The sequence below is a fragment of the Sciurus vulgaris genome (genome assembly GCF_902686455.1).
Source record: "Sciurus vulgaris genome assembly, chromosome: 13".
Lineage (NCBI taxonomy): Eukaryota > Metazoa > Chordata > Mammalia > Rodentia > Sciuridae > Sciurus > Sciurus vulgaris.
In genome coordinates, this window is record NC_136474.1 from 50,726,246 (window position 1) to 50,739,109 (window position 12,864).

Here is a 12,864-nt window from a genome sequence, read left to right on the forward strand (position 1 = left end):
AGTTTCATGCAGAGAGGACTTAATAGATTTTTATGTCTGTTTTCCTTGCTACCATCCTTTTCCCTAATCCTCATCTGAGATCTGGATTGTTACACCCAATTTCCCCAACACTACCCCTTCAGCCTCAGTACTGGAGATTCCGGTCTCTCTGTAGCTGATGCTCATTCCTCGACTGGACTTACACCCATTGGTTCCATTGTATCTCCTGCTTCACCTGCCACTGTTCCTCAGTGTCATACTCTTGTACCCCTCTCCTAGAATGCTGCCTTTTCCTGCATTGAGAAAAAGAGTTAAAAATTTCCCTCCAAATTTCCAGTTAGGCCTGGGGGTAGGAGGTAGTGAAATTTTCTACTGAAATTCTGTAGTGCTTTATTTGGCATTTTTATATGTTTGTTACACGGAAAACAATTTAATGGTAAAAATAAATTAAAAAGAACCATTCACTCAAACACTTAGCATGGTTTATCTTCACTTTTTCTACATATGAACCATGTATGTACATTCATACATATTGTCTTATGTTACATGCTTTTTAACGTTTTTTTGATCTCTTCATTTTATTCAGGCATTTGGAGGGCTAGAATTTAAAAATAATCTTTTAATTATGTTTTATAGTTCTTTTGTGTCCCTTCTATGCCACCATGGTCCCTGGCATATAACAGGAACTTTATCAATAGCTGATAAACATGTTTAGGATTTTGCAGACTTCCTTTTTCTTTCATTTTTAAAAATTTTCAAGCCAGTGATTATTTATGTTCAGTTATATCTCAATTGCTTTTGTTCTCAAGAAGAGTTTCCTATAACTTTTCTTTTTCTGCTTTTTTATTACACCTTTGGCTTTTGTAATCATAACTGAGAATCATCTTTCTTGTTTGTGAGCATGTTGGACCAATTCAAATGCTTGAAAATCTACTTTGTTAGCACACAAAGAAGTTTTAGGGTTTTCTCAAACCTTTATTTTCCTATAGTACATCCATTTTGGAGGGGGACATCTACTGAGCTTTAAAGGAGCATCCCATTTCTCTCTGATTTACTAGATGGGTGCCTGAAATCTCATTCTTGGTGCAATGACTACTTCTGTTATATTGAACTAAATAAAAAGATTGTTTCAAACAAGTATTGCTTGTGTAATTACAAAATTATGAAAATAGTTCCCTAAACTTTTATAGGCTACTTTGTTTGACTTGTTCATTCAATTTTATAGCATTCTTTTCAGTAGATATAGATTCTAGGATATTAACTGCTCAACCTTGGAAGATGATTGTGTTTTTAATTATGATCCCATGGGAAAGGTGGCTATCATTTGTTGGAAAATGATATGCTTAGGTAAAATAATAGCTTTCTAGTATGTACTGGAGGCTTCCAAGTCCTCTCCTGGGTTTGATAATTCACAAGGAGGACTCGGGACTCAGCTTGCAGTTGTACTCAAAACTGTGATTTTTTTTTTTTTTTTTTTTTTTACTTGTTGTTTTTAGATATACATGATGGGGCTGATCATGCAGGTACTTCCTACCTAGTACATAACCAAATTTTAAATTCCCAGAAGGAATGCAGACCTTCAGTATAAACCACACTGTTTTTACAGATTAAGCCCACACAGCAAGCCACTCTTTTAGATCTGTGAATAGTAAGAACCCCTCCCATGTCCAAATTCCATATCCAGCCAAGGTCTACATTGTAAGCAGGCCTTTCGAAGGACAGTAGGCAGAGCTAGTAAGCTAACTCTTTTTAGTACATACCATATAGTCTTAGCTCACATTCATTTCAGGGATTGGGATTTTTCTAGATCAGATGTTATTTTATATCATGTAATTTCTGAAATTTAAAAATTTGTTTTCCTCCTGTTCCAAAGGGTGTGGAAGTCTGAGATAGTTCATGTTTTTCATTTGTGCAAGAAGGTCAGGGCCATGATATCATTTGCGGTGCTACATGGAATAACTCTATTCTGTGGTTACTACAGAGTTAAATTTTACAGAAAATTCCCTACAGAAAACCCCTTCCTCAAAAAATGTGGCAGTGATGTGTGTTGGCTTTCCATTGCTATGACAAAATGCCTAAGAAAATTGTCTTACAAGGAGAAAAGATTTATTTTGCCCCAACGTTTCAGAGGTTTCAGTCCATGGTCACTTGAACTTATTGCATTGCATGATAATCAGGAAGCAAAGAGAGAGGGGAGGGGGCCAGAGTCCCAATATCCCCTTCAAGGGAGAACCTCCAGTGATCTAACTTCCTTCCATTAGTCTCCACCTCCACTTCCATTTTCTCCACAGGCTAGGGACCAAGCCTTCAACACATGGGCCTTTGTGTGACACTTAATATCTAAAACAGGATGCACTCAAATAATCACAGGTTGGTACACCCTCCCCATGTGGAGGTGAAAATGTCCACAGAGAAGATGTGGATAGCAGGATGCCAAGGGCCTGTTAGAGAGGGTTCAGTGGGCTTGAAGGGTGCTAAATCCTGCATCTTGCCTCCTATCCTTGAGGTCTTCCTTGTAATACATTTTCAAGAGGATTCTACTAAGAAACATTGGCCTAACGGGGAATAATGGAAGCAGCTTTAAAAATAACAGGTTAGACTGGGTGTAGTGGCACACTCCCATAATCCTAGTGACTCAGGAGGCTGAGGCAGAAGCATTACAAGTGCCAGGCCAGCTCAAACTTAGTGAGACCCTGTCTCAAAAAATAAAAAAAAGGAACTGGGGTTGTGGCTCATTGGTAGAGTACCTCTGGGTTGAATCCCTAGTGCTAAAAACAAAAGAAACAGATTGTCACCCTGTGGCATGGAGTAACTTACTGTTTTCCACCCTCTTCACTGTGGATCTCTCTAGGCTGGGGCAGTGGGTTAAGGCCATTGTCATTGACCAAACAAATCCATCCCAGTCAGGTGTATTAAACCACACAGCAGGCATGAGGTGTAGGTGAGTTGGGGATTCTTTGCATTTAACATGAATAATCTTTTTTCTGCAATAAACTGGCCATTTGTTTATCCAGTAAATATGAATTCATTCTTTTTATTTGCTTGTATTATTTTTTGGCAAGATGCCTAAAATGCTTGGGTATAAACTGAGCAGTGAACTAGACTTAGAACTTTCTTTTGAAGGAATGAAAATATAGAGCAGGGTGATCAAATATATATGCATATAAAATTTCTTGCCAAAGAGTCATGCAAATAAGAGATTTAAGTAAGCACTACAAAGAAAACTAGATGCAGTGATAGCTAATAATTTTAATGTGTTTAAACAATTTTGCTTGATTTTCAGGTTGTTTTCCAATATCCTTTATTGTTTGAATACAGAAATTCTTTTTAAGGCCAATTTTCAAATGCTTTTCTCCCCTTCTCTTTGTAGCATACATAAAAGGTGGGTGGATCCTTAGGAAAGCCTGGAAGATTTACAATAAATGCTATCTGGACATCAATGCCCTTCAGGAGCTGTATCAGAAGAAGCTAACTGAAGAGCCCTCCACTTCTGACACTGCAAATGATAATCACATTGTGGCTGAAGGGGTGACTGAGGAGTCCCTAAACAGACTGAAAGGTGCTGTTAGCTTTGGATATGGCCTTTTTCACCTTTGCATATCCATGGTGCCCCCAAACCTGCTCAAAATCATCAATCTGCTGGGGTTTCCTGGAGACCGCCTGCAGGGGCTTTCTTCACTGATGTATGCAAGCGAAAGTAAGGACATGAAGGCCCCTTTAGCTACGTGAGTAGCTATATTGCAATGCTTTGGTAGATAATATAGTGTTGAAAGTAAGTAATCAACAAGCAAAATCTTTAAAGGAAACTTCAGGAAAATTGCGTGGTTGGTTGACGCGTTGCTGTGCCTTACGTCTTTGAATGCAGCACCAAGCACTGTGCTCTGTGCTGGTGGCAGTAGTTATGGGTCCTGTGTTCTAACAAACAGGTAAAGTGACCTTATCATTTACCCTCCACTGATTTTATAAGCCATTTTTGTGACTTTGACCACAGTCACTAAAATGCACGATACTGATTTTTGAACTCAAGAGGTACAAATTTGATAAGCCTTTTTCTGTGGTTTAGAAATTTTTATTCCTATAAAGAATCTTCTTATTAGATAATTTTCCTTCATGGTTCTAGCTGATCTGTTGGTCCCTTGAGTGACTCAGATATTTTGTGCTACCCTGCTCTGTTGTCATGTTATGTTGCTTAGTGTAAATTTAAATGACAATTATTTGAATACAAGAGGGTGGGAAAGTTGTAACTATCCAGAGCAAGGATTTACCCATTTCTTCATTGATTAAAAATTATATGTGATTTTTTTAAAGTCAATTTGCAATTTGAACAATTTAACCAAACTCCAGGTGTTTGTCTGATATGATGCCACTTGTCAAAATTTTCTAAGCAAAATGTTGATATCACAGAGGACCTGAGTGAGGTATATTTCTATTCATGTCAGTATTGAGGAGTTTGGATGCCAACTCTTAATCTGTTGATAGTTACTTAAAAATCATTGTTTTTCATTTGAAAAGTATTTGTGCCTCTCCAAACTCATTACACAGTGGTCCTTTATTAATTTGAATGAAAAGATTGATAACTTGTGATTATTTCTCTGTGTATATCTTAATATTATTTCATGGTTTTTTCTGAGAAAGGAATGAATGGATTTAATTTAATTTAAATTAGGATAATCTCCATGAGAGAATTGAACTTATGAGCACACTGGAAGTGTACATTTACATAAAAATATTTGACATGCTGGTTAAACATTTTCATCTGTTCACTAAAGCAGATCTCAATGACTGTTCTATTTGCCTAAGTTTAACATGACATTTTTCTTTAATGAGTTTGAAGTAAGGGAATTTTAAGTAATTTACTTATGTGTTTGTTTGTTTTTTAAATTGATCATCTTTGAGAGCTGGAGAAAGGGCCTTAAATCTGTTCCTCTCACTGATTTCAATGCAGTATAACAATATTTGTGAATGTGGACTCTTATTTAATAAATTTGGATTTTGAGGTTGATACCCTAACTTTTGTGAACTCAGGAGAAAGCCACATTTTCCTTGTGCAAAAAGTAAAAGATTTTATTATGAGAGGACAATAATTTCAATAATTTCATGGTGACTGGTTATAGTGTCTAATGTGGGCATTGATGACTGAGGTATAGAATTCAGAAATTTACATATCAATCTTCAGCCATCCATCCAGAAGGCTCAGAAAGACTATATGCTTCTGTTGCCTTCTCCTCTCTTCTGATGGAAGGGGGAATATGATGCTTTATACCTTGTGCTGAAGTAGCAGTTTTCCAAATATTGACAGCCTTAAAATGGGGAAAAGTGCTCTGATATCACTTTATACCGCATAGTAAGTTTTGGGGGGGAAATGCGCATTAGAATAACACATGCTGATTATTTAAAAAAAAAAAAAAACAATTGAAGAGAAATTCCTTGTTCAGTGTCCCCGCTCTCTCCCTCTACAGCTTAGCTCTACTCTGGTATCATACTGTGGTCCGCCCGTTTTTCGCTTTGGATGGCAGTGATAACAGAGCGGGCCTGGATGAAGCTAAGGAAATTCTCCTCAAAAAAGAATCTGCATATCCAAATTCTTCCCTCTTTATGTTTTTCAAGGGACGGATCCAGCGATTAGAGGTACAGTACTTTCCTCATCTTTTTGAAATAAAGCCTCTAATGACCAGAACTCTTCTATCTGCTTGGGGGCCAGTATTGATGAGCAAAATGTCATAGGCCCAGGAACATTTTGTTTGTTTGCCTTTCAATATGTATTTGCTAAGGAAGACTCTTCCAGGAACCCAGGATGTTAGTCAGTTACCTTCTGTTCAGGGGACGTGGGCAAGGCAGAGGTGACATTCCTCATCGGTTACGAGACGTGATTGGTGTACTCACAGCATAAGGCATGGGAGCATTATTAAATCTCTTAGATGAAGAACACAAAATACATTTTTTTCCTTCTCTGACTTATTAATAATCTATCTCTAAATTTTGATCCTAGCTAACAATTGATTTATATAAAGGTTACTGCCTTAAATGTCAGGACAGCATCAGCTTTGAAATAACAGTAGCTTTTATCACATTTTCATGTGCTTCATTTGGCTAGGTACCATGCCAAGAGCTTCACACACGCAATCCCATTTGCTTCTCAGAACAACCCTGTGCATAGATATAAAAGTGTCATTCATGGGTTACAGAAAAGAAACACAAGAATCCAAGGGATTACCAGTAATGTCCTGAGCTTCCCCAGCAAGGGAGCCTGGGTCGTCCCACTCCAAAATCAAAATATGCCCTGGCCTTTGCTGGGTTCCACTTCTCCTCTGCATCTTTATCTGCTTGCTCGGGTGCATGAGGGTTTGTAGAAAAATGAAAATAGAAGCGCTTCATCATCCATATGGAAGAAGGTGGCTGCTAGACTGTGTGCCCCACCCATTTTCTTACCAGTCAGTGGCAGTGAATCGATTTGAGGTTTTAACATCCTGTGCTCCAGTTAACCAGGCAGTCTGCCAGGGTTGGTCCCCAGCAAACCCCAGAAGTACTTTTGGAGATTTTTTTGCTGAGGAATGTTTTCACAGGCACAGAGATGGCTCGTTTCTTTTCCTTTTTGGCAGTGGAGTGTAAATGATTTCTCCAGTCATTTTCTTTTCCCTTCATGAAGTGACTCCTTAAGTCTGAAGACTCTGAAGAGCAATTCTCTAATTTTTTAAGCCCTCTCCATGTATGCGTGTGTATATATATACATAAATATGTCACAGGAAAGCAGGGAGCTGAAACTCCAAACCTCCATTCTTGTGTTCCGATGAAAGAAAATTTAGTGTCAGATACCTAAAGCCATACAGGAGAACTTTATTATAAGTGAAAGTGAGGTAAAAGTAAAGTAAAAACAAAGTGAGGCTTAAGCCTTCTCAAGAGAGAGAGTGGGCCATCTCTGAGCAGAGCATGACAGGAGACAATGCTGTCTCCAAATTTATTACATTTGATATTTACCGAAGAGCTGGGAACCACCTTCTGTACTCTTTGCCACTCAGGTGTTCAACTCCTCCTTCACGTCAGGCGGTGGAGTTTTTGACCTTAGTGGGTCCTCTCCAGAACTGTCATGGTGACTGTCCTATTTAGGAGGGGGGCTTCATTTACAAGTCATATCACATGTTTAATCTGGGCACTGGGGTCAATAGCTGGTCAAAAGTTACCTTAGTGCACCTGCACAACTAAAGGAATCTTCCTTTCCAGACACATTGAGACATTTGTAGCCATATTCCTAGCTTCACAACGTCAATGACCCTGTCAAGAGTTAGTCCAATATTAATCCTTTTCTTTTGACCTGTTTTCCCATTAACTCTTTTGCTTCTGTTTATTTTCTGCAAATTAACTACCACCCTCTGCATTCTCGTCTACTTTGAAAGTAGTTTAAAGAAGACCCTAAAGTAATTTAAAGAACACTTGTGAACTTCCATGCATTTCACTGCTCATTGCTAGGTACTACCTAACAGATATATATTAGAGGTTATATTAATAATTTATCTTGGAACACATTACAGAAAGCTCACTAGGATTTGGTATTTAAACCTATGTCCAAGTTATTTTTCTTCTTATTATCTTGAGACTGTTTTCTTTGCATTCAAAGTCTGTGCTTGTGTTTCTCCCATTTTTCTCTTGCTCTTAGCAGCATAGTTCTGACCCATCTCTTATGCAGTGAGGGCTATTCCTTAGTGTTTTTGTGGCCCTACTTGTAAGAAAAGATGTTCAGGTTCTTTTTTTTTTTTTTTTTTTTTTTTTTTGGTACCGGGGGTTGAACTCAGGGGCACTCAACCACTGAGCCACATCCCCAGCCCTGTTTTGTATTTTATTTAGAGACAGGGTCTCACTGAGTTGCTTAGTGCCTCACTTTTGCTGAGGTTGGCTTTGAACTCACAATCCTCCTGCCTCAGCCTCCCAAGTCACTGGGATTACAGACATACACCACTGCGCCTGGCTCAGGTTCTTAAAGTTTCTCACTCCCTTGAGTTTGTGTAAGAGGAACTCTGATACAAAAGGAAGTTTTAAACTGACTAAGCCTTCTGAACACTCCAGTGATCATTTCTGAAATGAAAGTTGAGTGCAGGATGAGTTCTTTCTTAGATTTACATTTCTTAAAGGGCAAACATAATTTTTTTTTTTTTTTTTTTTTTTTTGGTTCCAGGGGCACTTTATTGGTACCATGAGTACCAGTGAGCTGCAGCCCAGCCCTTTTTGTGTTTTTATATTTTATTTAGAGACAATGTATCAGTTAATTACTAGGACCGGTGCTAATTTGCTGAGGCTGGCTTTGCACTTGTGATCCTCCTGCCCCAGCCTCCCAAGCTGCTGGGATTACAGGCCTGCACCACCATACCCGGCGCAAACATACATTTTGAGTAGCAAAAAACATCATGATCCAGGTTGCTCATCCTTAATCCAAACATCTGAAATCTGAAGTGCTCCAAAATGTGAAACGTTTTGAACGTTTGATGCCACACATAGGAAATTCCACATCTCACCTTATGTGATGGGTTGTAGTCAAAATATAGGCGCACCAAAATACAGAAGCACTAAAAGTCTCATATCAAATTACCTTCCGGCTGGGCGTACAAGGTAGATATGAAACATAAACGAACCTGTGTGTAGACTTGAGTTCTATCCCCAAGGTGCCTCGTGTATGTACACACACGTATATACACATACACGCACACACAAACATTCCCAAACCTGAAATCCAAAATTCAGTACACTTTTGGTCCCAACCACTTCGGGTAAGGAATACTCAGCCTCCACTGGATCTGGTGTTCAACAGAGATGTTCTGACTGGGGATGAGAACCTAAAATTTACAATTGTGTGTACCACAGCAATGAGGCATCATGGCATTAGGTATTTATGAGAATTCTCTTTCTAAACTCCACTGATGAATGAAGTTTTTGTACTGTGTTTTGAAGTTGGTAAATAAGCATGCCAAAGTCAGAATTTATATTTTTTATGTTTGCCACTGAGTTTTTTGTTTTGTTTTGTTTTAAAATGAAAATGCTTGACTTATAGTTCAATTAACATCCCCTTTCCCCCCCCCAAAAAAAACCCCTTAAAATTTGTCACCATTTTAGTTTGGGCCACAATTCATTCCTATAAGGGGTGGAAGAATACTAAGAGTAAATAATCGTTCATTGTTGTTGGGATGGTTCTAGAAATAAGGAAGCCACAACTCCACAAAGGCTTCTCATAACTCTGGTTTGGGAGGTGCAGGGTCCTCATTGTTCCTCATTGTCGCTCTTAGCGAGTGTTCCTTCTCTTTAAGAGTAGACATCTGCCATCAGAGCACAGGTGGTGGATGCCGGAGCTGTGTCCCAGTGAAGCAGCTTGCTCACTTCACTGTCATTTGGTTCGAAGAGAAAGGAAATGAGATCCTTCACTGCACATGTGCAGGAGCCTCAGAGCTTGGCAAAATGCGAGGAGTGTTTCTGTTTGTCTCTTTCCCAAAGCCCAGAGGATGAATGGGTTTTAGGGCTTTCTTGAAATTTGATTGTTATTCTCCTCATGGTGCCCAGACACTGGCATTTCATTCATCTTCCCAAGTAGGAGGGTAGGAAGGCATCAGATGGTGGCATCCTTCATTCGCAGGTGAGAATCTCTACCCAGGGAGGCTGCGCTGTGGCTCTTGTCAAGGGCTTTTTGTAATGCCCCTAAAGCCCTGACTCTGTTTATGAAAGCACAGGACTCAGTGGATGAATTTGCTTGCAAAGAGTCTTTTTTCTTGTCAGTGAGCATTTAGGTGAGTGATAGGACCCCGTGAGGTCTTTTGTCAGTGCACATGGAATGTGGTCTGGGGTTCTAATCTAAGCAGTGCAGCCAGTGCACTAGCTTATTAGTTTCTTCAGTGGATGAAATCACTGAAGAAATCATGCAGATCCACTCAAGCATCTGAATGGCTGCTCTGGTATAAAACTTGCTTTCATCTGGGGTGTTTAGCTCAATAGGCACAAATCCATCTCCCCTGTCCTGTACTCACTATTGTGAATCATGTGCAATTTTCCACTTCCTCTTTTCATTTCATTAACAATTTTTTTTTTTTTTTACATACTTTGCCTTTCATTGTTTGAGACTCTTTGGAATCCTGGGAGGATGATTTCTTTAACATAAAAGTGCCTCCTGCCATTACATCAACCTCCTTTTAGAGGCTTCACTATGCTGTGCCGTGGTGGCCTCCCATGACCCTGTGGTGAAGTTCTGCACCTCAGTGGTACTCTTGTACCTACGCTGGTGAGTGCAGGAGCTGTTGTCTGACTGTAGACAGAATTCTCTGCCTCTACTTTTCCCAGAATTTTCAACCTTCCCCATCCACTGGTGTTTCCCTTTCTACCTGTTCTGTTTTCCCTGGCTCCTGCCATCTGACCTATCATGCTGCAGTGAATAGGACAGTGCCTAACATATGGTAGATGCCATGCAAGTAACTAGGTGACTGTTGTTAGTCACACTGAGTGCTTAAGCCTGGGAAGTAGGGTATCGTATTTTCTTTTGGAGAGAAAGCACTTGTTTTGGCATTGAGATCTGGCAGTAAAGCTAGGCCTCTGAATGGAAAAAGGGGTATGGATGTAGCTCTGGGGCCTCCAGGAACTACGTAGGTATTTACTTTTTCTTGAGTTTCCATTAATGCAAAGAGCTCTTAGGAAGTTGACATATGGATTGTATAGTAGCTTTAATCTTAAAATGTGAGTTTGTAGATATAGTTTTGAATTTTTATATTTTCCATCCGGGAAAACCTGTGTAACATTAAGTTCATTAATATTCAAGTGGTTAATGAGTATTTCTCTTATTTTTAAAGTATTAGGGACAGTCTGCATTTTGAGTGACTATTTTGATTTCTTTCCGGTCCCCTTCTTTTCTTTAAGCAATACAGATTTGCACATCTTTCTTCCTCTTCAACTTTAACAATCTACCTTGTATGTAACACACACACACACACACACACATATAGAGAGAGAGAAAGAGCCAGCATGTGTACATATGGTGGATACTATGCAAGTAACTGTGTGACCATTGTTAGTCATTTTGAGTATTTAAGCATACGCACACACATATATATGGTGTGGCCTCTTAGTGAAGTAACTAATTTTTAATATTAGTCTTCCTTTAAATAAATATTTCATGAAATATTTGCATGAAAGTCCTTGTAAGTTAATGAAATATTCTAATGAAATTGCTATTATGCAAATATTTTGAGGACTCTTATTTTGAAACTGTCTCCTGGACTTGATCCCATAACTTGTGAGTATCCTGTGTGCTGACATTTTAAAACCTTGTGTTTGTTGTTTGGAAACAGAAGTCTGGGCCTAGCAGAATATCAGCCCACAGTGTTTGTTTGTTGAACAAATAAGGGAGTCTATTGACCTCAAACCTGATGCTCCACATGAGTGTTGCCAGTTCTTGGTTAAGAAGGGAAGGTGGGGGCTGGGTTGTGGCTCAATGGTAGAGTGCGTGCCTAGCATGTGTGAGGCACTGGGTTCGATTCTCAGCATTGCATATGAATAAATTAATTAAAGATCCATCAACACTAAAAAACATTTAAAAAAAGAAAAAAAGGGAAGGTGGTTATCAGGGACCATCCTCTTTCCTTCTGGCCACTTTATCATGTTTCTGCAGCCAGTTTCCAAGAAGGTGCAAAGATGTCTTGACAAGCTGAATGAGAGCAAGGCCTTCTGAGGAGGGTCCCTAGTCAGATACAGTTTCTTGTACAGTTTCATGTACAGTATCCATGAACAATGGTTCCAGGACCCCTTGTGGGGTTCCAAAATTTGTGGATGTTCAAGTTCTTTATATTAAACAGCATAGGATTGGCATCTGAACCATGCACATCCTCCCATAGACTTTAAATTATCTCTACATTACCTAATCAGTATCAACACAATGAGCGGTTTTTACACTGTATTGTTTAAGGAATAACAACAAGAAAAAATAGTCTGTACAGGTTCAGATTTTTAAAACTATTTTCAGTTGATTGAATTTGTGGATAGGGAACCAACAGGCATGGAACCCATGGATATAGGGGGCCAACTTTATTCAATTTCCAATGTGCTGGCCAAAAAACTAGTTTCCTTTCTTTACACATGATTTTATTTCAAATACTAAAATAAAATAAATAAATGTCCATGAGACAAAACATAAATGTACTCAAATGAAGTTCCGTGCCAGTTGCCAGGAGGGCTGAGATGAGAAGACGTGATACCCCTTATCCCATAGGCGCTGTCTGGTAGGCCAGCACATCCGAACTGGCAAACAATCACAGTGGCACTCCCTGAGGACAGAGCAGAGGTTCGTACAAGGCCTGGAGGCCACACAGAAGAAATTGCAGTGCATTTTATGTTTTATATGTGCATATGACATATGCATATGTGTTATTTGCACAAGCACACATACCTAGAAGGAACACCGTGTCCGTTTGACTCTTGGCAGCTCTCAGCTGTTAGGGAGCCCGTGCTGCATCAGCCTGTCAGGAATCAAGACTCCACCAACTCATGCTTCAGTAAGACTGGTGCCGTCTTCCATTTGAAATGACAGCAGAGCTCTGGCCCTGCTTCTGGAAGCCTTGCTATGTGATCATACTCTTGTTTGAAGCTGTATTGTTTTCCTAATACACAACCCTTTGCCCAGCCTGCTTCTGTCTGGTCCCCCCATGACCTCTTTCCTGCAAGGCAGGCACACTGGCAGGATGTGTCCATCCCATGAACAGTGTCTACAGGGACTCTCTGGATGGGCAGTCTCTTCTTCATGTCACCCTGGTGTCTCAGTTCCTTCTAGGCGGGTGGGGGCTCTTCTCTCATTTTCTGTTTTCTCTGCAGTTCTGCCTGGAAGGCTTGATTGATGTGTTATCCTGGTGTGCCCGCACGCTGTCTTTG

General features: G+C 39.7%; 1 protein-coding gene across 1 annotated transcript in view; it reads left to right on the forward strand.

The window, feature by feature from the left end:
• TTC39C (tetratricopeptide repeat domain 39C) overlaps positions 1-12,864 on the forward strand; it is a 98,090-nt gene that overhangs the window by 52,097 nt on the left and 33,129 nt on the right. Inside the window, 2 exon segments of the mRNA XM_079108747.1 lie at positions 3,350-3,704; positions 5,439-5,607. Coding sequence (XP_078964873.1) covers positions 3,350-3,704; positions 5,439-5,607 — 524 coding nt within the window.